Source organism: Pinus tabuliformis, chromosome J (genome assembly GCF_031772625.1).
Source record: "Pinus tabuliformis cultivar Carrire ecotype Pingquan chromosome J, CPIR1, whole genome shotgun sequence".
Classification (NCBI taxonomy): Eukaryota; Viridiplantae; Streptophyta; class Pinopsida; order Pinales; family Pinaceae; genus Pinus; species Pinus tabuliformis.
This window is the reverse complement of record NC_142295.1, coordinates 1,643,407,593-1,643,425,902: the sequence shown is the minus strand read 5'-3', so window position 1 is coordinate 1,643,425,902 and position 18,310 is coordinate 1,643,407,593. Positions and strand designations below refer to the sequence as shown.

At 38.6% G+C, this 18,310-nt stretch overlaps 1 protein-coding gene across 1 annotated transcript in view; it reads left to right on the top strand.

Moving 5' to 3' along the window:
• Window positions 1-18,310, top strand: part of LOC149233832 (uncharacterized) — a 160,542-nt gene that overhangs the window by 115,443 nt on the left and 26,789 nt on the right. Inside the window, exons 13-15 of the mRNA XM_089379863.1 lie at window positions 6,874-7,041; window positions 7,198-7,455; window positions 7,934-8,146. Coding sequence (XP_089235989.1) covers window positions 6,874-7,041; window positions 7,198-7,455; window positions 7,934-8,146 — 639 coding nt within the window. The remainder of the gene's footprint in view (window positions 1-6,873; window positions 7,042-7,197; window positions 7,456-7,933; window positions 8,147-18,310) is intronic.

The window sequence follows — 18,310 nt, the reverse complement described above, 5'->3', positions numbered from 1 at the left end:
AATAACTTTCCAATGACCCTCTAAGACCTCAAAACACTAAGTATTCCAAGCAATATGCAAATATGGAAAATACCACTCAATCTTGTGGTCAAATCCCCACGAGGGGGAAAACCCAGATTTTTAATCTAACAGAATTTGTTGCCAGCAAGCTTGGGATGGATTTTGTACTCCAAATAATATTTCAATAGCTCCTGGAAATAAGAAAATGGGAAAGGATTGAAGTGATATACCTTTGAAAGCTAAATCCCCTTGAAAAGGACTTGTTTTACCTTGTAATAGATGCCAATAACTTGCTGTTGCAGACCTGCAAACACGTGGACAACAACTTGTTTTAATGATTTTAAGCCTTATCTGCACATGGAAAGCCACCATATCTTTCTCGGGCCAATTAGATAGACCTTTGTAGCAAAACCCAAGTGCCAAACTAGTTTAAAGATGTAAAATTTAAGCACAAGCTAGTGAAATTATTTTTTGTTTGTTTATTTTTTGAGTTCTTGTTTTCAAATATAAATAGATTAGGAAATTGAATGATTTCTAAATTTTGAACTTTTTGATGAGGTGAAGATATGAAGTACTTTGTACCACTCTAGTTACCTCTTTATGTTGGATTATGATCACAACTCTCCCTGAATTAACCCTTGATATGATTTGGACAAGTAGTGAATTTGGAGTACTTGCACTAGTTGCCTCCACTCTTCTCTAAGACTTCCATCAGTGCCAAAATCCAACTAGGAGCAGTTCCCTTAGCAGAATAGCTCTGGCCAATGGATCAACTATGAGATTAGAAAGATTTGATCTTTTAAGGAGGACTCCTAATAAGGGTTTGTCCAAAAGTCAGACTTCAAAACCCTAGCTCAACAAGAAAAGGTTGAGGCCTAACATCCTAGACCCCTTTCTCCAAGTGATTAATTAGGCCATCAGTGGAACAGTCCACTAACTTTGTGTAGGTTCAACAAAAACTAACAAAATATCTTATGAAGCACAATAATCTTTGCAAGGTCTAAGAAGAAAAAGAATAGAAGAGTTAATTCACAAATTGAAGACAAGTTGTTTGCATCAAAGAAATTATTGTTATGGCATTCTAATCTCACATTTTCACAACATTTTTTTCCTGAGGGAGAACTCTAAATTTAAGATGAGGCTTGTTGTCGCACAAAGTGTCTAGGCACCGCGACAATGCTTAGAGTAAGGGCTGTGACTCTAATCCTTACTCACTTCGTTTAGACTCTCTCCTAGACAAGTCAAGGGGGGTAGTCTCTAAGGTGAATGAATGAGAATAGCTTGTGAAACACAGGCTCTAGGAGACTTAAAGATGGACAACTTGATGAATTTAGAACAAGTCTTGGTCAACTGAGATGGATAGATTAAACAATTAATACAAATAAGACACAACCACAAGATAAAAATGATTCTAGACCAGTGCCTTAATATTCAATTAACCATAGACTAAATAAAAACAAGTTATCTAGAGAAATTTATTAATGTGACGATCATGAATGATCAAATGCAAATGCTCAAAACTTTATCATTAAATTTTGAAAAATCTAAATACCACGAAGAACCATGAAATTCAAATACTAAGCATTTCACAATCCTAGAATTAAAATGATTTTTCTTTAATGACCCAGATCTAGGAAAAAAATTGTTAATTTTCCTATAGTCAATGTTTAGAGATGATTTAAAAAATATTAAGCGTGTTTGACTATAAAGAAATTAAATTGTCAATACCACAAAATTTTCCCTTTAAATTTTATCCTTAACACAAAAAGACACCAAGAAGGAACTTTAGATTAACAATTTAATTATTCCTTAGGGAAATTCAATGTGTTAAGCTTATGTGGTAAATGATAAAAAATGGTTTAATATGACAGATGTAACAAAAAAAAAAGACTTGATGAATGAAATTTTTAATGGGCCAAAGGCCACATAAAAATTTAAAGTTTTTAATGTGAAAGCACAAAGTCCTTTGATTTAATTCGCTCGGAATTTCAAAGTAACAAAAATGATTTTTTTAAAACTTTTTAGATTTTGAAATGTTTTAAATGCTTTTAAATGAAATCAAAATATGAAAATAAAAAATGTAAAACAAAACCTAGAGAAAAGTTAAAATCAAAATAAAACAAACCTGGGATTCAAAACAAAAACAAAATTAAATCAAAATAAAAAGTAAAAATGAAATTGAATTTGAAAATTAAAAGTCAAAGTCATAAAAAAGAAAAAAAAGAAAAGTGAAAAGCCCAACAAAAATTAAAAATGAATTTAGCAAAGGCCTAAGTAAAAAAATCAAAGTAAATAGATATAAGAAAAAGGAAAAATCAAAACAAACGAAGCAAAACAAAACAGATCAATGAAATGAAATCGAACTTTAAAGAACCTAACCCTAAAACGAAATACAAAGAGGCAAATGAAATCAAAATGTTTGTTTGAATGTTTGCAAGTTGAGGCTGGTGGCGGCAAGGATAGGGAGGAGTTGCGGCTTTGAAGATCGAAGGAGAGGATAGAGCAGGTCTGTGAGGAGAAGAGAGGATGTAGGAGAAGGCACAGGAATGTGGGCTGCAAATAGACGCAAATGGAGGCAGGTTGGGAAGTGAAGTAGCAAGCAGAGGAGAACTCAGGCGACGAGAGCGATGGCATATGGAGGGGCAATGAAATTTGCAAATCGATGGAGCAAGGAGGGATGCAAAGAGGGAAAGATGAGGGTTTTGAGGCCGTAGCTACGCATGGATGAGCCACAACAATGAAGAAATAAGGGGTTTCTAAAAATAAATTTTGAAATTTTGCAGCGAATTGAAAAACCTAGTTAGCAGATCAAAAAACTCAGTGAACAGATAAATGGTAGCCAAAAAACCCTTCAAAAAATTTCCAGAAATTCTGATTAAAATGTTGAATCCTCTTACTTCAGATTTATTCTTGAAACCCTTATGAAAAATTTCTAGATCCAAGAATTTTTAAACCCTTGGACTCCAAAAAATCTGAATAATATCCCTGAGAAATTATGTTGATAAACTCCAGAGATCCAAATCTTACCCTCCAGGGCCTAGATCTGGACTCTACACAAATTTCTTCCTCAAATTTGTAGCTGCACGACAACAAGAAAATACCTAAACGATATATACAATGATAAAAACTAAAACCCAGAAAAACCCATGTTAGAAAAATAATTACAAAATTTACAAATTGCAGGCTCTAATCAGCCAGATCTACCATTATGCTGCACATAAATTAAAAGATTTTTAAATTTTAAAGGTGCTAACTCGAAACCCTCATGCATCAATAAAGAAAAAAAATCTTATGATAAGCCCGAGATTAATTTTGTTGGGCTTTTCAGAAAACACGGATCAAAAGTTGGCTGGTCCAACTGAAAACTTCCCCTAATGCTTGAGGATCTAAAATCAAGATTTCCCTGCAAAACTCGATCCAACCATTAAAAATAGAGCGAGAAAATAATCAGACAAATAGAGATATCCGTTATTACATTCAAAATTTAGATTATTATCCAAACCCCAACAACTGAGCAAGATACCTGTATTCAGATCAATATTTAGAAGCTATCATCAATGGCTTTAGAAAAAATTATGCATGAAAACAACACATCTTACAGTATTCCCATTAAGAGTAACACCAACAGAACTTAACCCCAATATCTTTCTTTATTATCCAGAAAAATATTACGCAAGAGCTTTTTGCTAAGCACACGACTCAAAGGTTGGATCCATCGATTGACAAATGACCTCCTATTTAAAGATAAATCCTCCAACGACTAGTTCAAGTGATCCTCGTCAAAGCAATCTCGACCGTTGATGAAAATTAAATTTTCTTTTAATCTCATCTATCGAAATATTTAAATATTTGGGAAAATTCGAAAATTTTAATTAAATGCATTTTAATTAACTCAAAAATAAAAATTTTGAGTTAATTTCCCAAAAAAATTGACTTTGACTTAACCCCTAGGGATCAAAGGTTTAAAATTTAGCAAAATAATTAATTTAACTTGCTGAAAGAGGGGTAACGAGACAAATAAGAAATAAGGAGATTTGAGCAATAAAGAGACGTGATCTTATATTGGTTTTGACCCCACCTTGCTGTATGTGTTGTTGGTTCTTAGAAGAAAACATCCTATAATGTAAAGGGAACAAAAGAAGTAAAGGGACTCCTTGTCCCTTTGACTCAAATTTTTATATTGCACTTGAAGTAGTGCAAGCTCTCCAAGGTGATTTGTATACAATTTTAATGTCTAAATTGCATTCATTGTCAATGGGATCTCATTTTATTTATGCACCACTTCTTCTCATGTGCTCTATTAATGTGTTTATAGGCAAATGGGTCGAGCTATGAATGAAACATCTAGAGGTTATACAATGGATTCCATTCATTGAATAGATTATTTGAAGATTAAAAATCAATCATAACATTGATTACAACTCTATGTAGTTGCATTTTGTGCAATAAGATTTTAAGTAATGTGTGTTGATTCGAGACATCCTTGGGCACATGTGAATTGATAAGAGGCATTTGACATTATATGTGGGCGAAGAATGAAGCCCTAAACAATTTTAAGTACTGCATGAATCAATGGATAAACTGTAGGAAACCACAAGGTCTTGGTAAAGTGACGAAGCTTGGATATGTTTTTGTGTAGTAGTATATAACATCTTTAAATGTGAAAAGATGGAGTGGATTGCTATGAACTAAATTTCATTACCAAGTTTGTGTATAAAGTAGAGCAATGCATGTGGTTGTATTGCTATTGCAACAACACAAGCATTTCGTCATGATTCATTAAAACATTTTATTGTGCTAGAATACAATTAGATCTTTAATACACTGTTTGTCACTTGTTTAATATTGCTTCATTGCTATCGTAGTTGAATGTTTTAGAAGAGAATAGAGCCATCTACGACTTGTGTAGAGTATCCAACTCATAACTTGATATCTCAAGGGTTTGTGGATGAACTATATTGACCGTTTGAAGCTTAGACAAAGGCCTTCTTCATTGGGAAGCTTGAAGTGAAGCAAGCAAGCCCCAAAGATCTCAGGATGAACCAAGTCTATGTGAAACACTTCTTGGACAATATGACACTTATGATATCCTCTAGGGATGATTTTTTACTTGAAAGAGCATCCAATTTCAGTGTTAGATTTACTGGCGATATGTTTAATTTCCACACACCCCACAATAGTTAAAAAGCACACTAAAGATCATGATCCACATCATAAATAACCCATCCATGTGTGAAAAACATCCATAAGAGCTAGTGTGTTGGAGTAATAGGCTTCTAACCATGCCAAAACTCATTAATCAAGGCAATAAACCATATGAAAGAAGAGGGGTTATATGCCAAGTGCTATCCATAACAATGATGCCAAATAGATGAATATACAACCCATGTCTGAGGATCCTCAATATTAGTGAAGGCATTCACTCTATAGAGTCACATGTCCTCATATACCATCAATTCTTAGCATGAAAACTAGAACATCTCATTATCAAGTGCGATGCTATCACTCTATGATATGCTAGTACACTGAGAAAAACACCATTAAGACATCCATGATCATATCATCTCATCAACTACCAACCAAGGCATGAAAATCATTGAGTAGATTCATAACTCCTAGGCCATCCAAAGCTCCATCAACTTGTAAACCTGCCTTTGTAATAAAACTCACAGAGTAGTGAAAAATTTCACTAGTGTGGGCCTTATGCAAAATGATGGGAAACAAATTGCATAGTTGTAACTAATTAAGGAACATTTTGGCAATAATTCTTCTAAAATAGTCATTAAATGCAAAATGAGGGGTAACAAATTTCAAAGTCGTAATTAATTAAAGAACATTTTGGCATTTAAATGCAAAATTAGGAGTAACAAATTGCATAGTTGTAACTGATTAAAGAACATTTTGGCAAATGATTAGTGTTAGTTAATGTAGTGGTAAATTGATACTTAACATTCATTTTTAGAAGAAAACTTTGGTAGTGTTTGGCAATGGTGTTAGTGCATACAATGTAAATTGTTGAGCATATATGTGCATATATATTGGTTTGCAATTCATAAGTTGTATATATTCATAAGCTCAAGATGACAAGTTACATTGATAAAATCTTCCAACTCAAGATGACAATTCCATTGATAAAGTCGGCCAACTCAACTGTGATTAAAAAATAATGAACTTTCAACATCCAAATTCATTCATTGCTATGGTCATGTGGGGATATTAATATGATTTCTTTACTTGCTTATATTCTTATCTAATAGATGCCTTATTTTCTAGTTTTTAGTGTTGTTGAACCAACAATATTTTAAATTATAGTTAAAGAAGTCTTCTTTCTTTTTCTAGGTAACAATCCAGGGTAACCTCATGGGAACTTCCCTTTGTTTCAAGGATGAGACCCAGGGTAAACCGTGGGTTCTTCAAGGCACAAGGCCACATCAACAACTCATAAATGGATCATATATAGATAATAAAAAATTGTGTCACTAAGAGCAAACATGCTACAAAGTGGATTTGAATCCGGGTGGGGTGGGTACCAACTTTTCCTCACAACTACTTGAGCAACACCCAATTGACAGTTATCTTCTTGGCCTTACACATGCAGCTCTGGAAATAAGAAATTTGTACTAATGTCTACTAGTGACCAAAACAGGTTGATAGGACTCAAGTGTAAATACAGTACTTATAGCCAAGTAGCAGTGTTGGGCATCTCCTCTCTAGGGAATGACCAAAACAATGTAGAAATGTATGCAAAATTATGTAAATGTGTGCTGCTATAGAAATGTTTTACAGTAATGATGTTTTCTTGGAGCGATGTTCTCAAATGCACACAAAATTACCTAACACATGCATGTGATTTGGATTTGATTATGCAAACAGCCTCATCTGTTGCGCACCAAACTTTGTAATCTGCCTGACTCTGATCTGGATCCAAGCTACATAAAACGACGAGAAGAGTTGAAGGGACTTGTGACATCTATGATTCAACCAAAGATGGTTCGTGGGAAATTTCTTAATGGGAAGGAGTTTGTATCATTTTTGGAGCAGGTTTCTTTGTTGACCTTTCTAAACCTGTTCTAGCTTTTCTTGCAGCCTTGTTGGATGTCTTGGCAAAAGCATTATACAAGGTTTCCTTGAGTTTTATTTTTTCTTTGCCATTTGTTTCAGTTTTTTACCCACTTGCATGATTACTTCTTATTTCAGATTCTTGAAGCTTTGAACAAGGGCGATATTCCATCTACAGTTTCACTTGTAGAGGTTTTCAACAAGGGAGTGGTGGATCAGTGTTTGAAGTTGTACAATGACATGATGTCAAGTGTGAGCTTACCTCTTTCTGAGGATCTGTTCAGAGAAGTGCATGAGGAATCAAAGACGAAAGTAATGGGTGTATTTGAAGAACAGCGTTTTGGCCGACACCATGCAAAAACATCAGTAGAGAGGCTTGAGTCTGAAATTCAAAAGGTTTGATGGGATGGTAGATTAGATGCCCTTGCTATGATAACGATTCTTTTTTATTTTGGCACCTTGCTTGCATGCAAATTAAGTAAAGTTATTCAACATTATGAGAGAAAATCATACTTGCCGCATTAGTTTAGCATGCAAACCATGTAAAATTATCACAGTTGATAACATGATAGTGAAAACTTCTGGAGCACTGTGTGATCACGTTGAGGTGTCCGACGTTTCGGGTGAACACTTTACCCCATCCTCAGGATGGGGTAAAGTGTTCACCCGAAACGTCGGACACCTCAACGTGATCACACAGTGCTCCAGAAGTTTTCATCATCATGTAAAGTTGTTCAAAATTCTGAAAGAAAATCATATTTGGTACTTATTGCAGGATTTGTTTCACATGCTTATCAGTTAACTTGATTTAATGAGATAAAAGAGTTACAATTTAGCAATTTATTGCTTACAATATAAAATGCTTCCAATGCAGATTTATGCAAATCTGTATCTGAAAAATGAATATAAGTCTGCAAAGCTTTGTGAGGGCCTCTACACTAGCTGCGAGGACAAAGTGGATGAGCTTCAAGAATTGAGACTTCCATCAATGGCAAAGTTCAATGCAGGGTTTACTCAATGTAACAGAAGTTTTGAGGAAGGTTGCCATGGGCCTTCAAAGGCTGTCTATAAGAAGCGCATTGAGAAGGTAAGACATAACAGAATAAATTGTCAATTTTGCTGGTGAATTACATTGTAGAATCGATCCATTCAGTTAATTATCATCTGGTGAATTACAGTGCAGATTCAATTCATTCAGTTAATTATAATCTGGTGAATTACAGTGCAGAATCAATTGATTCAGTTAATCATCTGGTGAATTACAGTGCAGAATCAATTGATTCAGTTAATTATCAGAGTAGATAACCTTTTTTTTGTAAGCTTGGTAGGACTACTTCTTCATCATGTCCAACTTCTCACCCTGATTGGGGGGATAGCACAAGATTTGAACCCATGACTTCCGGTTCGGTGAGACTTCATTTCCACGGCCATTGCCAATTGAGCTACCCCAAGCGGACTAGAGTAGATAACTTTGAAAAAAGAGAGAATAAAGAAAACAATTCATCTTGTGTACACAGATGAACAAAATAGGTGAATGAGGCTTTATCACAAACATGCTAGACATAATCAAGGGTGTGCCTTGATTGAGTTACCTTGAAGAACTAAATAGACGTGCACGTAACATCTCAGAAGTGTAAATTATATCTAAACTGTTCTGGCCCCAATCCCCACACACCACCATTTTCTTTGACAGGGAATATGTCAATCATCATGCCACCCACCTTCGGAATTTGCTCCCCTCTTCCCTATTTATTGTCACTGGATACAACAACAACTAAATATGAGATTCTTTCCCAGGTTCTAGGGGAGGCAGTCCTATATTCATATCCGACCTCCATCTGACAACATGCACATACCCCTTCCATCTAAGGTCAGTAAGTCTTCTGCAAAGATGAAGGAATTGGTCCATGAAGAATCCTCTCCAAGTACAACAAGGCGATCTTAAAGGATGGTCATGGCAAGGAGGAAGAGCCCTTGGACGTCTTACCTCAATGCAATGAACAAAAAATTTAATGGTCAAAGGTGAAGGTAAGAGGTCATTACGTTAGCATTCCCTTCCAAGTTGAGCATGGTGCCATTTTTCGATGTTGATTTAGCTTTGTCCTCTAACAAACTCGCAAAAATGTCGTAATCGAATGCTTGAACAATATCCAAAAATCACTTAGACAATGATAGATGCATAATAGCTTTTAAAGCTAGTTTTCTCATTGATCTCCAAAAATAAAAATGAGATTTATATTGATATCCAACCGATGACCACAAAAGTAGGTCAATGGAACTATATGATACATAGCAGGAGTGCTAAACTGGCTCCTATATAAGACAAAATTTAGGAAATAAAAGAGCATACTAATCTGAGATGCTACATGACCAACTCCAAGAAATGAAGAGGCAGTTTAGGAGAAGGATGTACAAGATGAGTGTCTCATTGACCTATGATACCAGCCGTAAGAGGCTATTCTAGATCACTAGAGCTCTCTCTCTCTTAACATCCAAGGCCAAATGGAGAAAACTCAACATAGATGTCTATCTTGAGGAATAACAGGGCGGGGGGCTCAAGCAAATACTGTGTGATTGTTTGCAAGGAAGGACCCATCGTTGAGGTCTAGAAGGCCTCAATATGCAATTGAATTGATTGCTGGGATGAGGTGTGATTGTTTGCAAGGAAGGACCCATCGTTGAGGTCTAGAAGGCCTCAATATGCAATTGAATTGATTGCTGGGATGAGGTCTAGCTTGGGGGCTCCTTTGGGATCTCACTAAGATAAGAATGGAGCTCTGTGCCCTCAGTAGTTTGGAATCATTTGTCTCCATCCGCCACTTGGTGCCTTGATTTGGGAGCACCGTTAAAAATGAGGTAATCTGTTGAGTAGAAGCTGATCTCTAGAACGGATTTGGCTCAAGGATGGAAGCACGAAAATACAGAGTCTCCTACATATATAAGGCCAAGCATCTTTGGTTGGGGTATCTAAAGAATTGACCAAGTGTCTGTATCTCGCAAAAAAGATAGTGGAATCAACCTCATATTGTTGAAGAATCTAGGGCAATTAGGTATAGTAGGATTCTTCGTTACTTGATAACAATTTGTGGAGTCTTTTTATTTTTTCTTGTTAGCTTAATCTTCTTCTTCTTCTTATTAATGCATGTGAGTGTACTTCATCAAACTGCTACCAAAACATAAGAACAAGAACACAAGATGTTGGCTCTCTGCCAGGGCCAAAACCTCTCTTCTCTTGAGAGGAAAACCCTTCGGTAAGTTTTCTCTTATTGAAGCTTCTTTCTTGATCAATGCCAAACCCTAGACCCTTGACTAGAAGATCCTCCAAGCACAAGTCAAGTCCTTCCTTTTCTTTGCACTATGTTCCCCGACACTTTGTCTACCTCCTTTCGGCACTTTGTTCCCCAACACTTTGTCTTTCTTCCCACACTTTGTTCTTCCTTCTACTGTAAGTAGATCTTCTAGGAGAGATACTTTTACTTAGTGATATCCTTCACCTAAGGATACTCATTCCTTCTCTAGATCATCCGAGTTCTTTCTTGATGTATGGTGGTAGGCTGAGTGTGACAACACTGCAGCCCTAATCTTTGCACGTGTGAGAGTTCTTGCTGTAGTTATAGGGCTCCCTCTAACTTTGCTTGAGGTCCTTCTCTCTTCACTTGGATAGGAGGCCTAGTAAGCCTAGTTTGAAGCCCAAACAATGATGGATGAGCAACCTTAATGTTGCTGCTGTAGTGACCGCAGTCAGCCCTTCTATTTCTCGCACGTGTGGCTGCAACTTACCCTAAAACAATCCTTAATACTTCGGTTATCTTTCCTCCTTCTTCGCTGCTCTAGAGGCTCCCTTAAACTTGACTTTTCCACCCTTTACTTGGTTGCACTTGCTCGCTTATTTCAGAGATGATCTTCGCTATCTTTGGAGGAGTGGACAACCTCTATATATAGAGGACTGTCCCTCCTTTAGGCTGACTGCTGCATTGAGGTTGACTTGACTTTCGTTGCTGCAATAAGTGCTTTTAATGGTGCCATTGCTTCTTTTGATGGTGTCTTTGCTACAAGGAGACTTGACTTTGCTTGGAGGTGTCTTCTTTGACACTTATACATAAATATACATAATGTAACATGCCCTTAAGGTCTGCAACATAATTCTTTTGACTCGTTGACTTTCCTATAGCACTTTGACATGTGCTAGACCTACTTCAATGAGCAAGAAACTCATTGACATATATTATAAAAATACTAATCCTTTTCTTGAATAAATACAAATATCAAAAGTACATTTATGAAGACAGAACCTAGTTACATTTCCTTCAACACATATCTCATAATAAACTTGACAACAAAAAATGAAGTGCTCCTTAGACTCTGCCTCCTAGAGATGGCACAACTGGCATATCCTATATAAGCTGCTAATGTAGTGGTGACTCTCAATGCATGATATATAAGACCCAATTCTAAATTGGTCCAGGGGTATCTAAAGAACATGCATCTAGTGGCTAGATGTATAAGGCGGTCCAATAATAAGTTCATCTCTCATAACCATGAAGTGCTCCACGTAGAAGGCCATCTTTGGGCATAAATTGCTGTGGGGTCGATCCAAGTGACCCTCATAAACTACTAGTAGATTTTTTCTTCGATGATCATGTTCAACTCTTGTTGTGTAGGTAGAAGGTGGCCAGGTGCGTTCAAGGATGTAATGTTCCTTTTTTCTTGTGTTCCTGGACTTTCAGAGTTGGGGGAAGACAGGTCACAGATGCAGGTTGGTGTCATTAGTGGCCCCAGGGGCTTTTGGAGGGGTTTTGAGGAGTTTCTATGAGGTCCATTGGCATTCGCTTGGTATATTCCATCATCCGCACAGTTTGCCTTTCGTTCCAGCGCATTCTGACAACTTTTTAAAAATAGAGTTATTATTGGGTATAACTCAATTAATTACGCATAAGGTGGCATTCCGGGAGGAATACTTGACAAAACACCTTAGTGTAATAGTTCGTTGGAACTGAAATGAGAAGATCTACAGGATGGGATGGTTAGATGTGAGGTTCAATGACCTGAGGAGACATGATGACCAATTTACCCTTTTCCTGTATTAAAAATAATATTTTAATTGAAATAAAGAGGGAAAAGTGCTCCATGATTAAAATAATAATAAAATAGGAGGTTCTAGAGGGGTCCATCATATCTATAAAAAAGGAGGCCATTGGAGGACATCTTGGATTTGATATTACTTCATGTATGAGAGGTTGAGAATCCCGTTTTCTACTTCATTTGTAGCCCCAGGACGGACACCCTTGGGTGTGCTAGTGGGTGTTGGACGAAAACCCAACACTCTGGACGAGATTTCACTCAGAAATCTCACAGTGCTTTAGTGGAGTTTGGAGAGCATTTTTGCCGTAGCCGGTTTGCAGCGGTCTTCTCACCGAGCCATCTACATCATTGCCAGAGCCATTCATAAGTTGGGTTAGAGATCTTTTTTTGGGTTTTGCTCAGTTTACGTGGCAAGCTCAGGTTCCACTATTCCTTCATGTTGATGTACTCTTTTCAGTGGATAAATAAAATGGCTCAGTGATTTTATCTGCATCTATTTGTGTATTATTTGCTGGCTGTGTGTCTATGTACGTTTATTTTTGTTGTTCAAGTTTATTTCTGGTATCTACTGTTCAAATTTCCATTAGGAACATTACAAAGGAGTATCTAAAGGTGGGAGGCGATCGATCATAATGCCAACGGATGCTAGAAGATCTGAGACACCAACGTACCAACATCAGGAATAAGTTAGAGAATTGATGGGGGCAATGGACTCTAGTGAGTAGCAGGCCAAGTACAGGTACCAATCCCGTCCATTTGCATTATCAAATGAGCCTTCAATGTGGTGCATGTGAAATTTCCACAAATGCACCAACTATGATCTGAACTTAAACAAGAACGCAACAAAATAGTAAAATACAGATATAACCACAAATACAGAGATGCAACAAAAATAACACTTCATTTCATTAATATCAAAGAACTGAAATGTGTTTACAAACATAACGGAAATAATGTAGCTCGAGCGATGGTAGCTTATCGCTGAGAAGAGATGTAGGGGATACATGCCTCTGAACTATGTTACAATGAGGCTCAAAGGCCTATTTATTATTGAGAAACAATAGAAAGCCCTAAACATCCAAAAACCTAAACCTAGGAGATGAAGTGCCAAAATTTTGGGCCCCATTGTGGTAAATTGGTACATCAACTTCTCGGGGTTGTAACTTTGGCATACAATCTCTGTTTGATGCGCACAATACCTCGTTAGAAAGATCTATCCGAGGACTACAACTTTTGACTGCAAACATTAGTCAAAGACTTACCTTTGCCCGTTTTCCAAAAAAACGCCGTTTAGGGCCTCAAAATGGCTTCGGAAGTTCAGGACCCAAAAAATGAAAGAAACAATGATGGGGGTTCAATTGGAATAGGCCGGTGGCCACCAATATCCACCTGGATCAGTCCTCCCCTCTTAGGAAGCAATGGTCCCCATTGCGTCGAGTGCCTCCATGAGATGAGGAAACTTCTGTTGAACTTGGTCCCTGTTGAGCCACTTGCCTTGGTGAAGGAGTTGGCCAACTTTGACAACTTGATACAATTGGATCTTCTGTTGGCAAGTGTTCTTGATCTGTGTGTCCATGATTTGATCAGTTGTGGCCTGATCCATGCAGTCTGGGTTTAACTTCGTTGGTGTGAGTTGTTTTGTAGTGTTGGATGTGTCAAGTAATGGTGGAAAGTATGGCCGAAGGCAGTCCACATTGAACATTGGGTGCAAGCCAAGGAATGGTGGAATGCTGAGCTCAAAAGCATTGTCCCCTACAGCCTTGGTGATGGTGTACGACCCATATCGGAGTGGGGCCCAGTGAGGCTCTCCTTCTGCAAATGTAGCCAAACTTTGTCGCCCACTTGGAACTTGTGTGGCACTCGCGTTGATCATGTCGTTGCTTTTACTTAGCATTGGTTTTGTCCAATATGTCATGGACCTATTGGCGGATGTGTTGTATCCGCTCAATGAAGCTTTAGATTGTAATGGGCCTAAGCTGCCTGAGTAGCTGCAAATGGTATGGCCACATTAATGGGACATAGTGGTTGGAATCCCAACTCCACCTGAAAGTGACTATGGCCAGTTGAGCTATGGAGAGCTCTGTTGTAGCTCTGCTGGACATAGGGGAGGCTTTCATCCCATGTGCGTTGATGCTTCGAGCTGTACATGCGTAGAATGTGTATGATCATCTTGTTGACGACCTTTGTTTGGACATCGGTTTGGGGGTGGAAAGTCGTGGACTTAGTGAGCTTGGTACCCAACATCGACCAAAGGCTTGACCAAAATTTACTTAGGAACCTGCTGTCCTAATCTGAGATAATGGACTGTGGGATCCCAAAGTGTACCCACACTCGTTTAGAGAAGAGCTTAGCAGTGGCTTCTGCTATGATACTCTTTTTGCAGGTGGCCATAATGGCCATCTTAGAGAATCTGTCGACGATCACGAAAACATAGTCGTTGCCATGCTTAGTAGAAGGGAGGCTCGACATGTAATCCATGGAGATAGATTCCCAAGGTCGACTAGGAGTAGGCAGAGGAGTATATGGGCCTTGCTTCTTGATGGTCGGTTTGGCAATGGCACAAACAATGTAGGATCTGATGTACTTCCCAACATCTTGTCGAAGGTTCGGCCAATAAAATACTTCTGCAACACTGCCACTGTTTTCTCTACTTCGAAGTGTCTAACGACTTGACCGTGGTGCGCCTCTCAAATCATCTTGGCACACTTGCTTGAAGGAACACAAAGGTGTCCTTGGTGACATAAAAGTGTATCTTGGAGGTGAAAATTTGGAACTTTCTTGCATTCCAGGAGTGTCTGGTATGTGTTGTCAAATTTTGGATCGCTCTTGTACAGATGTGGCCACCCCGAAGTCTCGTGCCCACAAGAGTCAAGCACAATGGTCAACATCACGACCGACAGTCTACAACATTATTGGTGCTGCCCTTCTTGTACTAAATGTTCAAATGGAACTGTTGCAGGTATGTGGACCATTTTTGATGGCCATCGTTCTGCAACTTCCCTTGTGTTTGTATGGACTGCAGGGGTCGATCTATGTGGATGACTGTTTCCTTCCCTAGAATGTAATGCTTCCATTGTCGACAGACTTGCACAATGGAATACATCTCTTTATCATAGGTGGGATACTTTCGGACTGTGTATGAAAGTGTCTCACTGTGATAAGCTACTGGATGCCCCTGCTGAGTAAGAACTGCACCAATAGCATAGTCGGAGGCACCTATCTCAATCTCAAATGGTTGTTGCAAGTTTGGGAATGTGAGCACTGGTGCAGGGCAGAGGTGATACTTCAACTTGGAAAACGCTTTCTGCTGGGATTCAGACCTACTTTGCACAGGGCCTGTGTCACCCTAGCGCAGACCCTCTCACGTTTAGCCTAGAATTTTTGCAAGTCAAGACGCCTTGCCTGTTGTTGACTGGGAAACTCTCTCTGGCACTTTGGAACGCAGGTTCCCCAGCTTGGGTGTGTCAAGTAGCCGTAAAACGCACGCAAATGGCCTTTCAGACGAGATTCCACGGGGCTCTCGATGCATGCCTCTGGAAAACTACCGCAACATAGGCTGGCTTATGAGCTTGCTTCCCAGCCTCTGGGACTGAAAGCTTCTCCTTAGATAAACTGAACTGCTCAATTGAGGCTCTGTGTTGCCCCTGCGCAGCCTTCTGGAGATAAATTTTGGCTTCCCCTTTTTGACTCTTCCAGAATTGGAAATTCCTCCAGAAATCTGCTATGCTGCCCTTTTGACACCTGCTACTCAATCTATTGGCTTGATTTCTCCTGCTGAATCACTTGCACTGGAAAATCAAATTGTCTAGACCACTGAGTATCTGCACTGGTGTGTTTTCCATCTACTCATCAACCTCTTCTTATGATCCCCAGTTGTGACTCCAACGACCAAGATTAAAACTTGTTTGATCGCTGAGATCATCTCTAAGTCGATCCGTGTGAGTTTCTAGATGATTCACACCTTTCTCAATTAATTCCTCTTAATTGACTACTTTTCCTAAGTTACACAAGAAATTTTTAATTATGGTCAATTTATTTTATTCAGCCATCTCTAGGTTGAATTTCCATAAATGATTTCTGGGTTTTGGAGAACTCCTGTGTTTTAGTCTCTCCACAAAGTCTTGAGACTAGAACACGATCCGATGCTACAAAAACTAACACACCTCTTGCCATCTTTGCCAAGTTTTTGCCAAAGGTACTTGAGGCCTTACTATAAAGATAGATTTGATTATGTATTTCCAAATGGTCGGATTGTGTTTGCACCATGCTCTCCAAGAAATTGTACAACCCTTCTCTGACCTCCCTAGTGTGATCTTCTCGTTGTTGAGCTTTATAATGATACTTTGGGTTTAGGAAATACCCGACCACATGTATAGGATGGTGGAGTTGATTGTTTCATTTGTTATCAATGATCTCCCAAATAGGCCCATATTTACCTACTCTATCCTTTTAGGGTGCCTTTATCTGCTTCGTTGCTTGATCCGTAGTCTCATAGATGTAGCCCATGGCCAATTGTCCCCATACACCAGTCGTAACACCTTAACAAGGGGCTCATCAATTTTCCCAACCTTTGCAAAAATTTTCCAAAAAATTGTTGTAAAAAACTTTCTTTTTGGTGTCTTTGCCATCTTGTCTATGAGCCCCCTGAGATGAATTCCATTCATTAGGAGAACTTTTTTTGCAAGTTTTGTTACTGAGAATTGAGAGATTGCAACGTAAGGAAGTGAGTTGCAAATCTCATAATTGTAGGCCTATCAAGCTCCTTGCTGTTAGTTTTTGTAGCATCTGATGTGTTCTAGCCACGAAATTTGGTGGAGAGGCTAGAATACATGAGATCTCCAAAACCCAGAAATCGTTTCTGGAAATTCTGCCTAGAAGTGTCTCAATTAGATTATTATCCGTTTTTTAAATATTTCCTACGTCTAAACTTAGGGAATATGGTTAATTAATCAATATTAATTGAGATAAGGCGAGAATAGTCTAGAAACTCACACGGATCGATCTAGAGATGATATTGGCCATCAATTATGTTTTAATGGCCGTTGTTGCTCCAACAATGGATTATAAGAGGTCGATGTGGTGATGGAGAAGGCACTTGAGTAGTTCGATTTCTTTGAAGATCGATGTCCTGAGTAGCAGCAGCCAGTTACCGGAGAGAGCAAGAGATCGAAGCAGTGAATGAGGGGCAGGGGCAGTGATTCGGAGGAAGATTTCTAGATCCAGAGAGGCAGGAGCAAGAGGGCTGAGTTATCCCAATGAGGGAGCGCAGAGCACTGCACAGTAGCTTCAGAGAAGGCAGTTCAATTTGCTGGAGAGAAAATCATTCTCAGTTCTAGAGGCTGGGCAGAGGTTCCAGAAGGCTAGAGAGACGATTTCCTCGACAACTGGAGGCAAAACAATTTCATTAGAGACTGGTTGGAGGCTTGACGTCAAGCACATTGTGCAAAGCAGTGCAAAGGCTGACACAGAGGTTTAGAGGGTCGAGTTTCTGAAGGCAGGATGTGGCAGGATTGTTGGTGGAGGAAGGGTGAATTCCCTTCAATAATTTTGCCTAGATTTTCTACCTGTGGATTGTCAGTTTTAGGCATCTAGATTGTACTCAGATTTTCACTGTTGCATAATAATAAAACCCTCACTGCTGCACCAGTTTTCCCAAGTTGGTAGCATTTCTTAATTTCCAGCGCATTATTTTTCCGCAGTATTTTATTTGTGAAAGTTTGTAGTGTGTTTATTTCGATATTTGCTGTAGCAAATAAATTGTTAAATTAATTAACAATTAGTAGAAATAAATACTAGTTGCTGCAATAGGATTCCAGTTTGGAATTTTCACATGGTATCAGAGCGTAATTCATCAACTTGAGAGCTGAGAAGCGAAAAGAAGGAATTTTCACTGCTTAGTAAGGGTAGTAGGTTGCAATTCCCAAGGGCAGTGCAGTCGTTTTGCCAGAAGGCCGAAATGCTTGAAGAAGTTAGATTTTTTTGAGAGGGGCAGAAAAATTTGATCCTTCCAGATCGAGTGATTCTAGAGGCAGAGGGAGAAACTCATATTTTTGTTGGGTAGATCTGTAGTTGGACGCAAAGGGTTTTGCAGCAGTTCGCTAGAGCAGAGCCAACGTCGGGGTGGAGGGGAGAAGAGCACACACAGAGGGAAAATTTTCCTCAGGGAACT